This window comes from Lathamus discolor, chromosome 4 (assembly GCF_037157495.1).
Source record: "Lathamus discolor isolate bLatDis1 chromosome 4, bLatDis1.hap1, whole genome shotgun sequence".
Classification (NCBI taxonomy): domain Eukaryota; kingdom Metazoa; phylum Chordata; class Aves; order Psittaciformes; family Psittacidae; genus Lathamus; species Lathamus discolor.
Window position 1 is genome coordinate 110,031,703 of NC_088887.1, and position 12,903 is coordinate 110,044,605.

The following is a 12,903-nucleotide window of genomic DNA, read 5'->3' on the forward strand; positions in this document are numbered from 1 at the left end:
CTCCATATTTAAAAAAAAACCCAATACCCAGCAGAATTATCTTGGCAGTTCTCTGTATACTTAGACTATTGATATCAATAGTGATTGAGGTGTAAGAACAGTGTTGCATTATATATCTCAGCTGCTCAAGAAATCTTGTTTCTAGTACTTGTGAAAAAGGTACAATATAGATGTAATTTGAAAACTGTATTTAATGTTTTTATGTAGGTTACTTTTTACAGTTGATGTTGAAATGAGTTGAAATTGTAAGACAATCTCAACTTTAATGTAATTAGCAAGTGTAATGCAATAATTGCCATCATAGCAGTTTTTCTAAAAGCAGAGTACTTGGATGAATCAGACCTTCTTGAGGGTTGTTTGCATTAGTGAGTTCTGAAGTATTTGACAAGAATCCTGGACCAGAATTAATTTGGAAAGCTTTCTTTTGATGTGTGTTAGACAGTTAGCTTTTTACAAAAGAATCTTCTTTATTTGCTTCTGTTTTTTTTTTTTTTGTTTGGTTTTGTTTGTGAGTTGGGTTTGGTTTTGTTTTTAATCTCTCAAAAGTTAAATTACACTTTGTTACACATTCTTTGTCTTACGGCTTTCTGTTTACTGATGTCCATATCATCAATTTTTCTTGTTCTCTTTAAGTTGTTTTCCCAGGTACCGGGTGGCTTCAGAGCTATTAATTGCCTCCCCGTATTTCTCTAGTATAAGTTTAGTCCTCTCTTGCTGATCAGCTTACCCCTGTTATGGTTAGTTATGAATGCCTTCAGAGAAGGGACTGAAACCAGACTGCTACTCAACAGAAGAATGGGCAGTCACATACTGAGGAAAAAGAAGCACTGAGAAGATAATGCTATCATTATCTTCTGCAAAGGGCTTGAGTATCAACCATCATTGGTTCCACTACTCTGTCCTAACTGTTGGTATTCCTTCCTCTATCATACTGTGGGTAATACCCATGGAATAGTTGACCTAACCTACCTGCAATAACTTGTTTATGCTCACATAATAAATAGCTATCTAGGACATGATTGTGTCATGTCCTAGATAGGGGGGATTGGACTGAATTTTTGTGATCTGGACTCCTGTAAATACAGGTTTTGGCAAATTATCTAAAGACATGTTTTTATAGTTAATATGTCAAGCATTTAATTACATTAATAATATATGCTGTCAACTACCATTTGAAATTGAGTATTTTCTCTGTCAGGGGATTTATCTCATGGTTGTTAATTCCATATTCCCTGTTCTGAAAATTCAAAAGAACACGATAAGTTGTGAATATGCAGCAGTAGGAATAATAGTGATTCTTGCAGGCATGTTAATAGATAAAAGGCAGCAGGGACTGTACGGTGCGTTTGTGGATCGTGACTCTGTAGCTGAATTTTTTTGTATGGTGATGATTCAACACCACAGTTAAATCTACAAAATAGTGAAAAATTACTTTGGGGTTTGTAACAGGTTTGACTAGACTAAAAAAGTAAAAATTGCAGGTTTTACCCCTCACTCTTGTTAAGCCTACTGTTAATTGAAGACTGGTAACATTTCAGGATGAGAAAAGATCTGGTTTATTGCTTTTTCTAAAAGAAGTATATGTTATAGCTTGCCAATGCTTCTATCCTTTGCAAAAAAAAAAAAAAAATTAGTTAAGTTCTAATGACTAGTACAGCTTTATAGCTCTCTGCTCGAAATCCTTATCTAGCTCCTATTGTACTTGGCCCTGCCTTATATGGCACCTTTGATACTTAAAAAAAACCCCAACAAACTCAGACGTATAGTTGAACCTGAGATGCATCTAGTAAGTTCTATGCAGTAATTTAAAATATGGTACTTTCCCTTCTTAGTTGAAGAGTATCTCTTAGCTGTTTGTAGCCTGTCCTGTTTTCACATGTGCACATGTGCATGCACAGTCTCAATGTAAACAAATAGCCATGGTGTTTTTCTACCATGTTGGACTATGTTTCGACATTAGAGATGAAATGCTACTCTTCCTTCTGCGTCTTCATGTCAGGGCTGAAGTAAAAGCAGACAGTGTCGACAAAGTTGTATGCTGATTTTACTCATTGGTATCAATTTGTGGGTATGATTGATCTAATAGGGCTGCTGATTTTACTTAAAATGTCTGTTGGCATTACTGTGAAGGGTCTGACAAAGTTAAGTTGCATGTTCATTTTTAAAGTTTTAACATGGCTTCTAGGGTCAGAAGAAGAGTTCCTTCTTGGTGTTTATCAACAGCCTCTCATTGCTGGACCTTAAAACCTGTTTGTGTCTTTTGGTTATGAAGCCTTATTTTGCTTCACACTAAGCCATACTCTTTTGAAGATAATGTATAATCTTATCATAAGTACATTTTCTAGGTAAATACTAGTTACCAGAAACAAAGTTACCAACCTGAACCTTACATCATTTATCATATGAGAATTTCCCATACCAGGATATTTTACAAAGCTGTTGACTCTGTCAAATATTGGTGTCTGCTACTTTAATTGTGTGAAGATAGATACTTTAAGTGTGAGAACGTGACTGAATGAAAAAGAGTTCATGAAACTGTAAAAATACTGTAAATGTGTTTTTTATTAATATTTCCATTTAAAGGTTGCTTATACCAAGACTTAAACAATTGCCTAATATATGGCATTATTTTCAAAGCACATCTGAGCTACTAATACTCTTAAATCTTAAGTGCAGTGATTTTTCAGAATCAGATAACTTTTTTGGGTATGCTTATTCTCAGCACACTTGTGTTCACTTGAGTGGAATATACTTTAACATTCTTCCAGAAAATTAACGAGAATTTCAGTGTAAGTTTCATTAGTTTTCATGTTGAACTGGGAATTTGTTCCTATTTCATCCTTCTGATGTAAACTGTAATACTAAAATCCCTTAGAAATATTTGTGATAGTGTACTTTTCTTTCCCCAGAGTAACGATTTTTGCTACTCTGGGTACTGCCTTTTCAGTATTGCATCACAACAGGCCATGGTTCACTATCAGTAATGTCAGAACTATTTGTTGTTGGATGACTGAGCATCAAACGAATTTGGCATGTTACTTATCTGTTTAATATAAATGCATGTTAGAGAGTTTGTTGATACTGTATTCTAATTCTGGTTTAAAAAGGATGGTCAGTGTCTGAGCTAATGTATCAATAGCATGATAAACCTCAACAAAAAATATACTGCCACCAAGTTAAAAGTATTTCAGCAAAGATAACTGTCAGATCGAATTTAAATACCATAATTTAACACATCAGAGCTTGGTTTCCAGTCAGTAAAAGCATTTGTGAGTCATGAAACCAGACTGACTTACTGAACTATGGCCTGTAGGTAATACTGTAATAAAAAAAATCTTTGTTTACAGTTAAAAGGTAAATATTATTAACGAAAAACACTGTGTGAAGATGGATTCATTTGCAGTTGATAACTATTTAGGAGTATTAGACTGCTGTGTCTGATAAATGAAACTTATGATATTTAACCTTTACCATTATGCAGAAATTTACAACATTGCTATATTGATCTTATTATTCCATTTCATCTTACAAAAACAGTGGAGTATAGTTAACTTTATTCCTTGTACATTTTTGTAATCAATGAAAGTTTTGAAACTTGAAATTTTTTGTTTTCATGGAGTAAATAGGAATGTTTTAAGTTGTAAGAATGACAGGTTGACATGAAAACTATGTTTACTTTCAGAGAGAACAGGAAATGAGAATGGGTGATATGGGTCCTCGTGGAGCAATAAACATGGGAGGTAGGGATCTGAAGGAAAAAGGCTTCTGTAATGTAAAACTTCTTTTTCTTTGGGACTGTACATGTTACTCAAGCACTACTATTTAGTGACAAGTACTGGTAAAAAGGAGTAAAACAGTATTAGGAAAAAAGAAACAACACATACTTTGCTTCCAGATAGCTGTTTTTCCCCCCCAAGGTGTATCTTCAAATACCTGTGGGAGAAAAATATGATGTGCAAGTTGAGAAACAAAAAGGCAGGGAAAGGTGATACTCTAGAAATTTTCTGATAGAAATTGATCTGTTCAGAAAGTATTTGGCATTCTTTTGGTGGGCAGCCTATTCAGGGAAGTTGGGACTGCAATTGCATGCAATGAAATGATGCAGAGCTCAAAATTGGTAAGCTTTTGTTGATGTATCTGACAAAAGCTTAACGAATAACGTGGTTGGTGTTCTACTAATCTACGCAAATCTGTATTTGCAGATATCCTCAGTTTGCCTTTGTGACTTAAAATATTGTCACTTCCAAAAACTTACTGTGAAGTCTAGAAAAGTACATTCTTACTAATTGGTGCTTGCTCTGTATTTGCACACTGAGACAGTGTGGAATCTTGCTTATCTGGAATATCTGCTTTTAAACAAGAGTGAAACTTAGAATATTTATTTAAAACCCCAAATCTTACTAAACTAACTGTCAATATATATTCCCTTGGAAACTTCCTGATGTTAATTTGGAATAAATTAAGATGATTATTTAAAGAAAAGTTAATACTATTCTTGTGTAATTTAAATTTGCAAGTACGTACAAAACCTGATAAATGTTGTTGCTTGACTTTCTGAGTAATGTGTATTTATAGATGAGTGAATCTGGTCCAGGTATTAGAATACATTATTTACCATTTCCTTGCATTTATTGAGACACATTTATCACTGCAGGCTTGCTTTTTTTTTTCCTCTCTTTTTTCTCAATGAAGATGAAGGGCTTTAAAAATAACTCTAAAGAAAGAGTGAAGTTAACTACAAATAATAAACTGAAGAATAAATTTGGACTAAGATTTTATAGTTTTATTTCCGCAGATCATTACAATCTACTTGAAAATTCCATTTAGTTGGGTGACTTCGTAAATATTGATGCTGAAGTCCGGATCTTTATTTGTCCACATCCACAAGATAGACTGTTTACATACAGATTGTAAATATGAGTTTGTATCAGTCATTTCACAGGCACTTTCTTGCAAGGTTTTAATATTTAAGAGTGATGTTCATAGTTTTGCTTTGTAAGCTTTGTGCTATGATTTGATTTTAAACTTCATACAAATGCTCTTAGAAATAAATGTTTAGTTCCAAAAGAAGTCATGGTAACAGTGAACTACTATTTTAAAAAGGAAAAAATATCCCTGGCAAATAGATAAAAAGATAGTGTTCGTTTCTATAGTATCTGGATTTTAGGTTAGATTGTTGTAGAGGTTTTTTTTCTTCAGCACATTAACTCCACCACTACAACCAAAAGACCTGACCCCAAAAATCTGCAGTAGGCCTTTAAATAGTAGAACTTTAATTGTTCATCTTTGCATCCTTTCTCAACATTTCTGTTGGAATTATAACTTTACTTTTAACTGGCCTTTACCTGTGCCATCTGTGACTTATTCATCATGTGGGACAGTGGGGAGCTGGACCATCTTCGGTAATGGAAATACCTCCAGCATAGTGCCATTACAAAGCAAGTTATCCTTGTGACGTATTTAGTTGGTGTTGGGCTGACTTGTGCAGGACCAGTAATTTTTACATTGATTTTTGCAGCAAACAAGTTCTGAGAGAATCTGTGTGCCTTGGTGTAGCATTTAACTGGATTTATAACGCTAAGTGCTGCTCATAAACTTTTCCATATGGAAAAACAAGGGAATATTTTTAAATATGCCTGCATTGATGAGGATTGATTATGACTTGTTGCCAGCTGTGCTACACCTTGGCATGTGTGGTTCAGATGGAGTGTACATTTTCAGCCCTTCAGATTGCCAAAGAACACACTTTTTTAACATCTGTGCTGTTGTGGCATGAGCACTGGTGACTGCTTTCCATCTGTTGCTGAACCAGGTCCGGTGAATTAACTGGTAACATCAGTGTCCTACCAAAAAGAAAAGGCAATCAAGTGGTTAGCTCATAGGGTCTGCTTTGGAGCTAGGAGAACTTAGGAGGTGTAGCTAAAGTGCCACTGTAGCCTCTTGCTGACACCATGCAGGGGCCCCACTCTCCCCTTGCATTACACTTCCTAGTTGTATTGTCAGAGCTGACTCTGCCTGAAACTGGCGTAATACTATAGAGGCTTGATAAATATATCATCCTGGAAGCAAAATGGGTGTATTTGTGTGATACAGAGGATAAACTCCTGTTACAGTTGAAGGATAAATGAATGCTACCTGTGTGTGGCCAGATGGCTGAATTTAATTAGGCTGGAAAGCAAGCCAGTGGCATGTAATTGAGCACTGACTGCTTTTAGTTAATGTCAGTACTACCAGCAAGAAGCACTGCCCTCATGATAGTCCTGCAGAGTACTTCTAGCCTCTGAAAACTAAGGTTTAGCTGTATATTGGAAGTTTAAATGTCTCCTTTTCTTTCTATATTTAGTCACTGAATGAATGATGCTAAAAATCAGTTTTAGGGTATATTTAACTGTAATCCTCTTAAATTGTAGCAGTCTTCTACCTGCTACATTAACATGCTTGTGGGTAGGTCAGGAGCATCCGTCTTGTGTATACCTTTGTTTTGGCTTAGTGTCATAGAGAGAGGTCCTGGAGTTTCTCATTATTAAGATCAAATAAGTTCTGCATTTCAAAATTGCAGTTTTTTTCTCTGTTGCTTCTAATAATCTTGTTTAGCACTTTACATGTGCTACTGTATTGCATAGATGGTTTTTGCTAAGGAGCTTGCAGTTGGCATAATATATATGATCCAGCTGAGGTCAGCAATTTTAGCAGCAATATCTTGGGTGCAGTGTTTTCACTGACTGCTGCGGTGTTTGTAGTCGGGGCAAGTAATAAAGATGCAGTTTTGCATACCTGGAGATAATAATACTCTACCTGTGGTAAATGGCCTGCTTTCAATGATTTTAACATTTATAAGTTTGTTACTAAAGAAAATACAGTTGTGAATAGAGGTGAGAGGATGACTTTTGAAATAAAAATTAACAAGTTTATTAGACTAGCAACATGTCACATTTCTTGTTATTTTTGTATGTTGTCATGACTTAAAATGTAGGCTGGTTTTGGAGGCATGTCATTTTCCTTTATCAAATTTTGGATGCACAAAAACTTCTGGTGCTGAGAAGGGTGGATTATTGTTGGGGGCAGGGGGAAACAACAGTGTATCACCACCAGTCTTGAAGTTGTTCATATTTCTTACATCTTTAAGCAGATGTAAACAGTGTGTATAATGAGACTTTTTTTTTTCCGTTTTTTAACATGAGAAAATGCTGTGAAGGCAATTTTACATACTTGTTGAATTTGATAATGGGTACTGGCAAGAATGGTGTTTCCTAGCACAGTGTTATCATATAAATGTTCTCCTCAAAAGATGTTTTTAAGCTTTCTTTCTGCCTCTTACTGTGAATCAAAATTTTGGAGGAGACTGATGCTGAGTACCATTTCTAGTGTTCCTTTTAGACCTTAGACTAATGTAATATATATACAGTTACCATAATACTGGTACATTATGTTATGATCCCTAAAGAGCCATGTTGCCTTATACAGCTGCCAGTTACTGCAAAATAATTTGAGATTTTTACTTGTGGTCTGTATACTGCATATATATGCTATATGAACACTTCAGTTGCTGCACAGAAATCGTACAGCTATATTTAGCTCTAAAGTTCAGGATTCTCAAATATGTGAGGCAGATTGTGCAATGCAAAATACCAGAGATTAACGAAAATCTGTTTAAAAGCAGATGATTGAAATAAATGTACAGTCTCAAAGAATGTTTTTTTGTATTATTTCAAGTATTGGAAGTCTTGTACATTTGGCTTTTTAAATATTGTAAATTGTTTGTTTATTATTGTAAAATTCAGATAGGACAGCTCTAAGTATAGATTGTTTTGCATAGATGCGTTTAGCCCAGCACCTGCTGGTAACCAAGGCCCTCCTCCAATGATGGGTATGAATATGAACAACAGAGGAACTTTACCTGGCCCTGCAATGGGTCCTGGTCCTTCCATGGGACCAGAAGGAGCTGCAAATATGGGAACACCAATGATGCCAGATAATGGAACAGTGGTAACGTATCACAAATTTAATTACTTTGAATAGCTGTCATGTCTCATGGCCAATTTTTGTTACCGAAGATATTTTCACACTGAGGAAGCGCATGTTACATATTTTGAAACTGTTAAAAGCGCTTGATAAAACTTGTTCATGCAAATGACTACAACAGAAAAGGAAGTCTTTATTTAATATAACTATGAAAATCCTACTTAAGAGCAAGGTGAATTCTTTGATCAGTAACCAGACTTTAAATTGAGATTAGAATGTATAGCACATATGGGAGAATTTTTCCTGTATGACATATTAAGAAAAACTCATTTCTGTGAAATGAAGAAGGAACAACATATCAGAGTAATGTGTAAATTTAGGCATTGGCTGTTTCTGTGAAACTAAATTCAGTGTATTAGCTTGTTGGGGTTTTCGATGAACAGTTCAATGTCGGAAGCTGTGTAGTGTGAAGATATCTTTGTGTAAACTGTTTAATTTCTTAAAGCAACTTCAGTGGGTTTTGAATTTCCTTTCTAACACTGTTGAAAGCATGAGATTATGACAGTAATTATGCCACTTAGAAAATAAGTGTGCCAGCAGCTGTTAGGGGTAAGTGTCATATCAGTAGAGGAAAAACAGTATTGCCAGGTAGCCAAGGGTGATAGGGAATGTCTTGTATGCATCTAGTATTTTTTATTAAGAGCAGATAAACCACTGGGATGCAGTTAAAGCACTAGCCATTTTTGCTCTGTTCTCATAGTCAGCACTTTTCCTAGCTGTAATGTCTTATGTAGAGAAACAACTGTATAATTTTTCATCTGGTTTTTTACACATTTTTCAGTATTATTCTGTAAATAGATATTGGGATGTTCTAGTGGTAATGTGATATAAACGAGTATAAACAGCATTTGCATTATAGTTTTATTGGAACAAGCATTTTGTAGCTTTATTTTTTATATATGCCTTTTCAGCAATACCTATCTGTGATTGAGGAATCTGTGTAATGAAGTTTGGACAAAGCTCTTTGTTCCTTACAGGAAAATGAGGTTTTGATTAAGCAAATCAAAAATACGTATTCTTACACATAATGAGTCTGGTCTTTACCAGTTGAAGGAGAAGATCTCACTTCACATCATGAGCAAGCTCATTTTATCAGTTGTACCATTTCTTGTAGAGCAGGGGGGAGGGAAAGGGGGATGCTTTTCACAAAATACTGTTTTCAGAGATGCTTTTTCTGGAGACCACTGTGCACTGGTCTCCTGGAACATCTCTTGTGATTATACAGGCATGGAAAAAGAGGTATAAGGAAAAGAAACATGTTATCTTAAATTATGGTATCTATCTCAAACTGTTGTTTTTCTACATAAAGTCATTCCAGGTATGGAAATGTAGGGAATATACTGACAAAGTGCATGTTTAATTTTTTTTTTTAATAGCATTTGCTTCTGCATGCTACTGAAGGACAAATAAGATGTTTGGTTTGTGTTGTTTTTTTTTGTTTGTTTTGTGGGATTTTGTTTGTGGGATTGTTTTTTGGCTTGTTTGGGTGGGGTTTTTTTTTTGTTTTCAGTTTGGACTTTTGGACATCTTTAATTTGAGGAGCAGGCCCCTAGTGAAAGGCACAGCCAAATGGTAAATGGTGTTTTTTTCCTATTGGCAAGACACTTTAAAGATCCCTTGAGGGCTGTCTACTAAGTAAGCACTGTAAGAGTTAAACTTCAGTTTCCACTGAGGGAAATGGAGAATATGCTTTATAGACCAGAAATACAGTTTAATTTTTTTAATTTCAGTTTTATGTTCTTCAGAAGTCTTTTAGGGGAAAGTTTGAGTAATCTTGGTTTTGTTCCACTGCAGTCTTTTGAAACATAGTCTTTGAAAATAACATTTGAAGAATAGCTCTTCCTCCTGCACCCCCCCCTTTTTTTCTATGGGTAGACAATAGGTAAACCTCTGGAGAGAGAGGGGTCCTTGCTGGAAAGAGAATTTGACTTTTTGTCCACAAGTCAAATGGTAAAAATTATTAGGAGTATGTCATAAGCTCCTATTTGCTGAAGTTCAGCTCCATCACTAACAAGATGGCATGAGTTAAAGATAATATTTTAAATAATTTTTAACCAGTGCTACAGGTTTTAAGGTACTCTTGGACAGTAGTAGATATTTATGCAGCTGTTGAAGTTAACATTTTTAGTATTCAAAGTCAACTTTTAAACAATGCACATATATACAAGCATGATTTAAGTTGCATTTGTTTTTATATAGATATAAGACTTTTAAAATCTTATATATATATACGAATTAGCAGACTCTGGAACTGTTGAGGTCAGTTACTATTACTGGAGTTAGACTTTCAGAAGAATTCTTCTCTGATTCAGGCATATAAAGTGCTAGTGTTGAATGTTCTTGTTGAACTCTGAATACCTGTGTAGTTAAGGTAGATCTCTGTACAAAAGGAATTTCTTCTGAAAGCATAACTGTCTTCAACCAGGTGAATGATGAATTATTTCAAGATGTGATTGTACCATGTATTAGTGCTTTTAATGGTTTGTTGGGTTAATGTTTTAAATTTTATCATGTGGGGTTCTGGTTTTAAACACTTTATAAATACTGAACTGTAAGTGTTTAGATGCATGTTTTCTGGTTTAGCTCTTAATTGCTATAGCCAAATACATGTGTGTAAGCACATATACCTTTATTGATATTAGGCACAGAACAAAGGGAACTAAATGTTGAACTGGATTTTCATCTTGTATTGATACCTCAGATTAAACTTTAGATACATATCAATTTTTTTTTAAATTAAGCATAGTCCAGTTACGCATTTTGTCACTAGTTGTGTCAGTTTATTTGGACTGTGTTTTAAAAGTCTAACTGAAGATTCCTAAAGTGGCATACAAAAGCATGACTAGTATGGCTGGAAATACCCACAAGTATCTGGGTATATATGTATTTAGGTTATATTGGTATTGAAAGACTAAACGTGCAGTCTCTAGAAATAAAAAAAAAAAAAATATATAAAAGCTGAGTGGGGTGATTTTTGTTTTGTTTTTTGTAATTTGACAATGTGTCTGTATTTAAGGGGGAAGCATTGTAGTTTGTATGAAAGGCAGAACAGGGCTCAGGTTTTCAATTACTGTTTGCTGTCTCCTCTGTTACATAGAGAATATTGCTTCAGATGTGCTTGAAAGGATAAAGTTACATTTGACACCAGAGTTGGTCTTAAGTTTTTAAATTTTTAATTTACTTTACAAAGTTGGAGCATAACATAAGCACTCTTTAATTTCCAGCTCTTTTTCCATAATAACTAATTGAATTGCTCCTTTCTTCCCTTTATGTGTGATCCTGATTCTGCTGGACTATCTGCTGAACTTCATGACAACATCACTTGTGGTTTTTGTTGTAACTCACATTTGGCATGGTTCCAAATGGACTTGTCTTAGCATAATGAGAGATTCGCTCAAGGAGGTCCATCACAGATGGGTTCACCTCTGGTTAGTAGAACGGGCTCTGAAACTCCTCAGCCGCCAATGAGTGGTGTAGGTGCCGTGAGTGGTGGACCTGGTGGCTTTGGTAGAGGAAACCCAGGGGGCAACTTTGAAGGACCTAACAAGCGTCGCAGATACTAAAACTTAACTTCATTCCTTACTGTTTAGAATTCCACTAAAACTATACAGTGATATGCCTTTATAATTTTAGCTGTTATCTGGAAACGGTTTTATTGTTATTGTAGTCTTTAAGAAAACCCCAACAGTTTCTTTTGTAAAACTTTTTTTGTATTCAGTCCTAGGCTTTGTAGTATAGAGCAGAAATGATGCGGATCATTATGTAAGGCAATGTGTTTGTTAGCAAAATACAATGTGTGACTATGCTGTAAAACGTGCAGTTATCTGATTGCAATAAAATATAAAAATAACTTGAAAGGATTTTGGGAATGTTATTACTAATACTGGGTGAGAATTTTATGCTTAATTATAAGTGGCATCATTCTCATTCTCTACGTAGTTTCTACTGTGTATCAAAGTTCTGTTCTTAATTAGTGAATCTGTTTAGCTAAACTGCATGTTGCAGTACATACCACGAACAATTTATAGCACAACTGCTTTTGTTTGACTTTGAAGAGCATCAGATATCATATGAAGTGATTTCAAGGATACTCTGTCCTTGCAGCTCAGTCTCCCTTTGCAAACTTAGTCGCAAGCAGCTTATCAATGGAGTATGTCCGTTACCCACATTACTAGAATAACTTGGGGGGGGGGGGAGGGGGGGAACACTTCAGAAAAAGAATCTGTATGTATGTGTATTTTATTCATAACAGTATGAATGAGTTTACCTAAACCATAGTTCTACAGAAGAAAAAACTTGTGACATCTGTGTGTTCTACTGATTATTGATTGCCATTGCAAAGAAGGAGACATTTGTGCCAGCTGGTTTAAAGCCTTTCACTGTGTAACGCATCATTATAGGTATGTTTCCCCCAATGTGGTTTGAATAGAAATAAGTCTGTTACCAATGATTATTAACTGTTTTAATTAGGAGGCAAGTATGTGTTGTCCAGCTAAAATAATTGTTCACTTATAGTAGAGTAATATGCATTTAGAAGGATTGCACGTGAGTATTCTTGATATTTTACAGAATGATGAATTTGAAGAATACCCATTGCCAACCAACATGTCTCAGGCTAGATTTGCTGGTTGAGTTTTAAGATGAAGCTGATAAGGCTGTCAAGAAGCTTGTTATGATACAGATTTTGTAAGTCATGGAAGATGATGGAAAAGACCTATTGGTTCTATTCCTGTACTGGCAAGAGAGTAGGGATATTTTTGGTTACTATTGCCTTTTTTCTTTTCCTGTGCGCAGTAGTTGTGAGATTAGTGTTCTGTTTTTATCAGTTCACTCATGTTCACTCATAAATAGAAATTACTAAAATTCATCTGCATGAATTGT

At 35.0% G+C, this 12,903-nt stretch overlaps 1 protein-coding gene across 4 annotated transcripts in view; it reads left to right on the forward strand.

Moving 5' to 3' along the window:
• The window catches only part of PSPC1 (paraspeckle component 1), a 58,364-nt gene that overhangs the window by 23,102 nt on the left and 22,359 nt on the right, over positions 1 to 12,903 (forward strand). Inside the window, exons 7-9 of one of the 4 annotated variants that reach the window (XM_065678607.1) lie at positions 3,683 to 3,740; positions 7,817 to 7,986; positions 11,400 to 11,879. The exons of the other annotated variants lie outside the window; for them this stretch is intronic. Coding sequence (XP_065534679.1) covers positions 3,683 to 3,740; positions 7,817 to 7,986; positions 11,400 to 11,585 — 414 coding nt within the window. The 3' untranslated portion in view covers positions 11,586 to 11,879. Of the gene's footprint in view, positions 1 to 3,682; positions 3,741 to 7,816; positions 7,987 to 11,399; positions 11,880 to 12,903 lie in introns of those variants that run through there. 4 annotated transcript variants of the gene reach the window in all.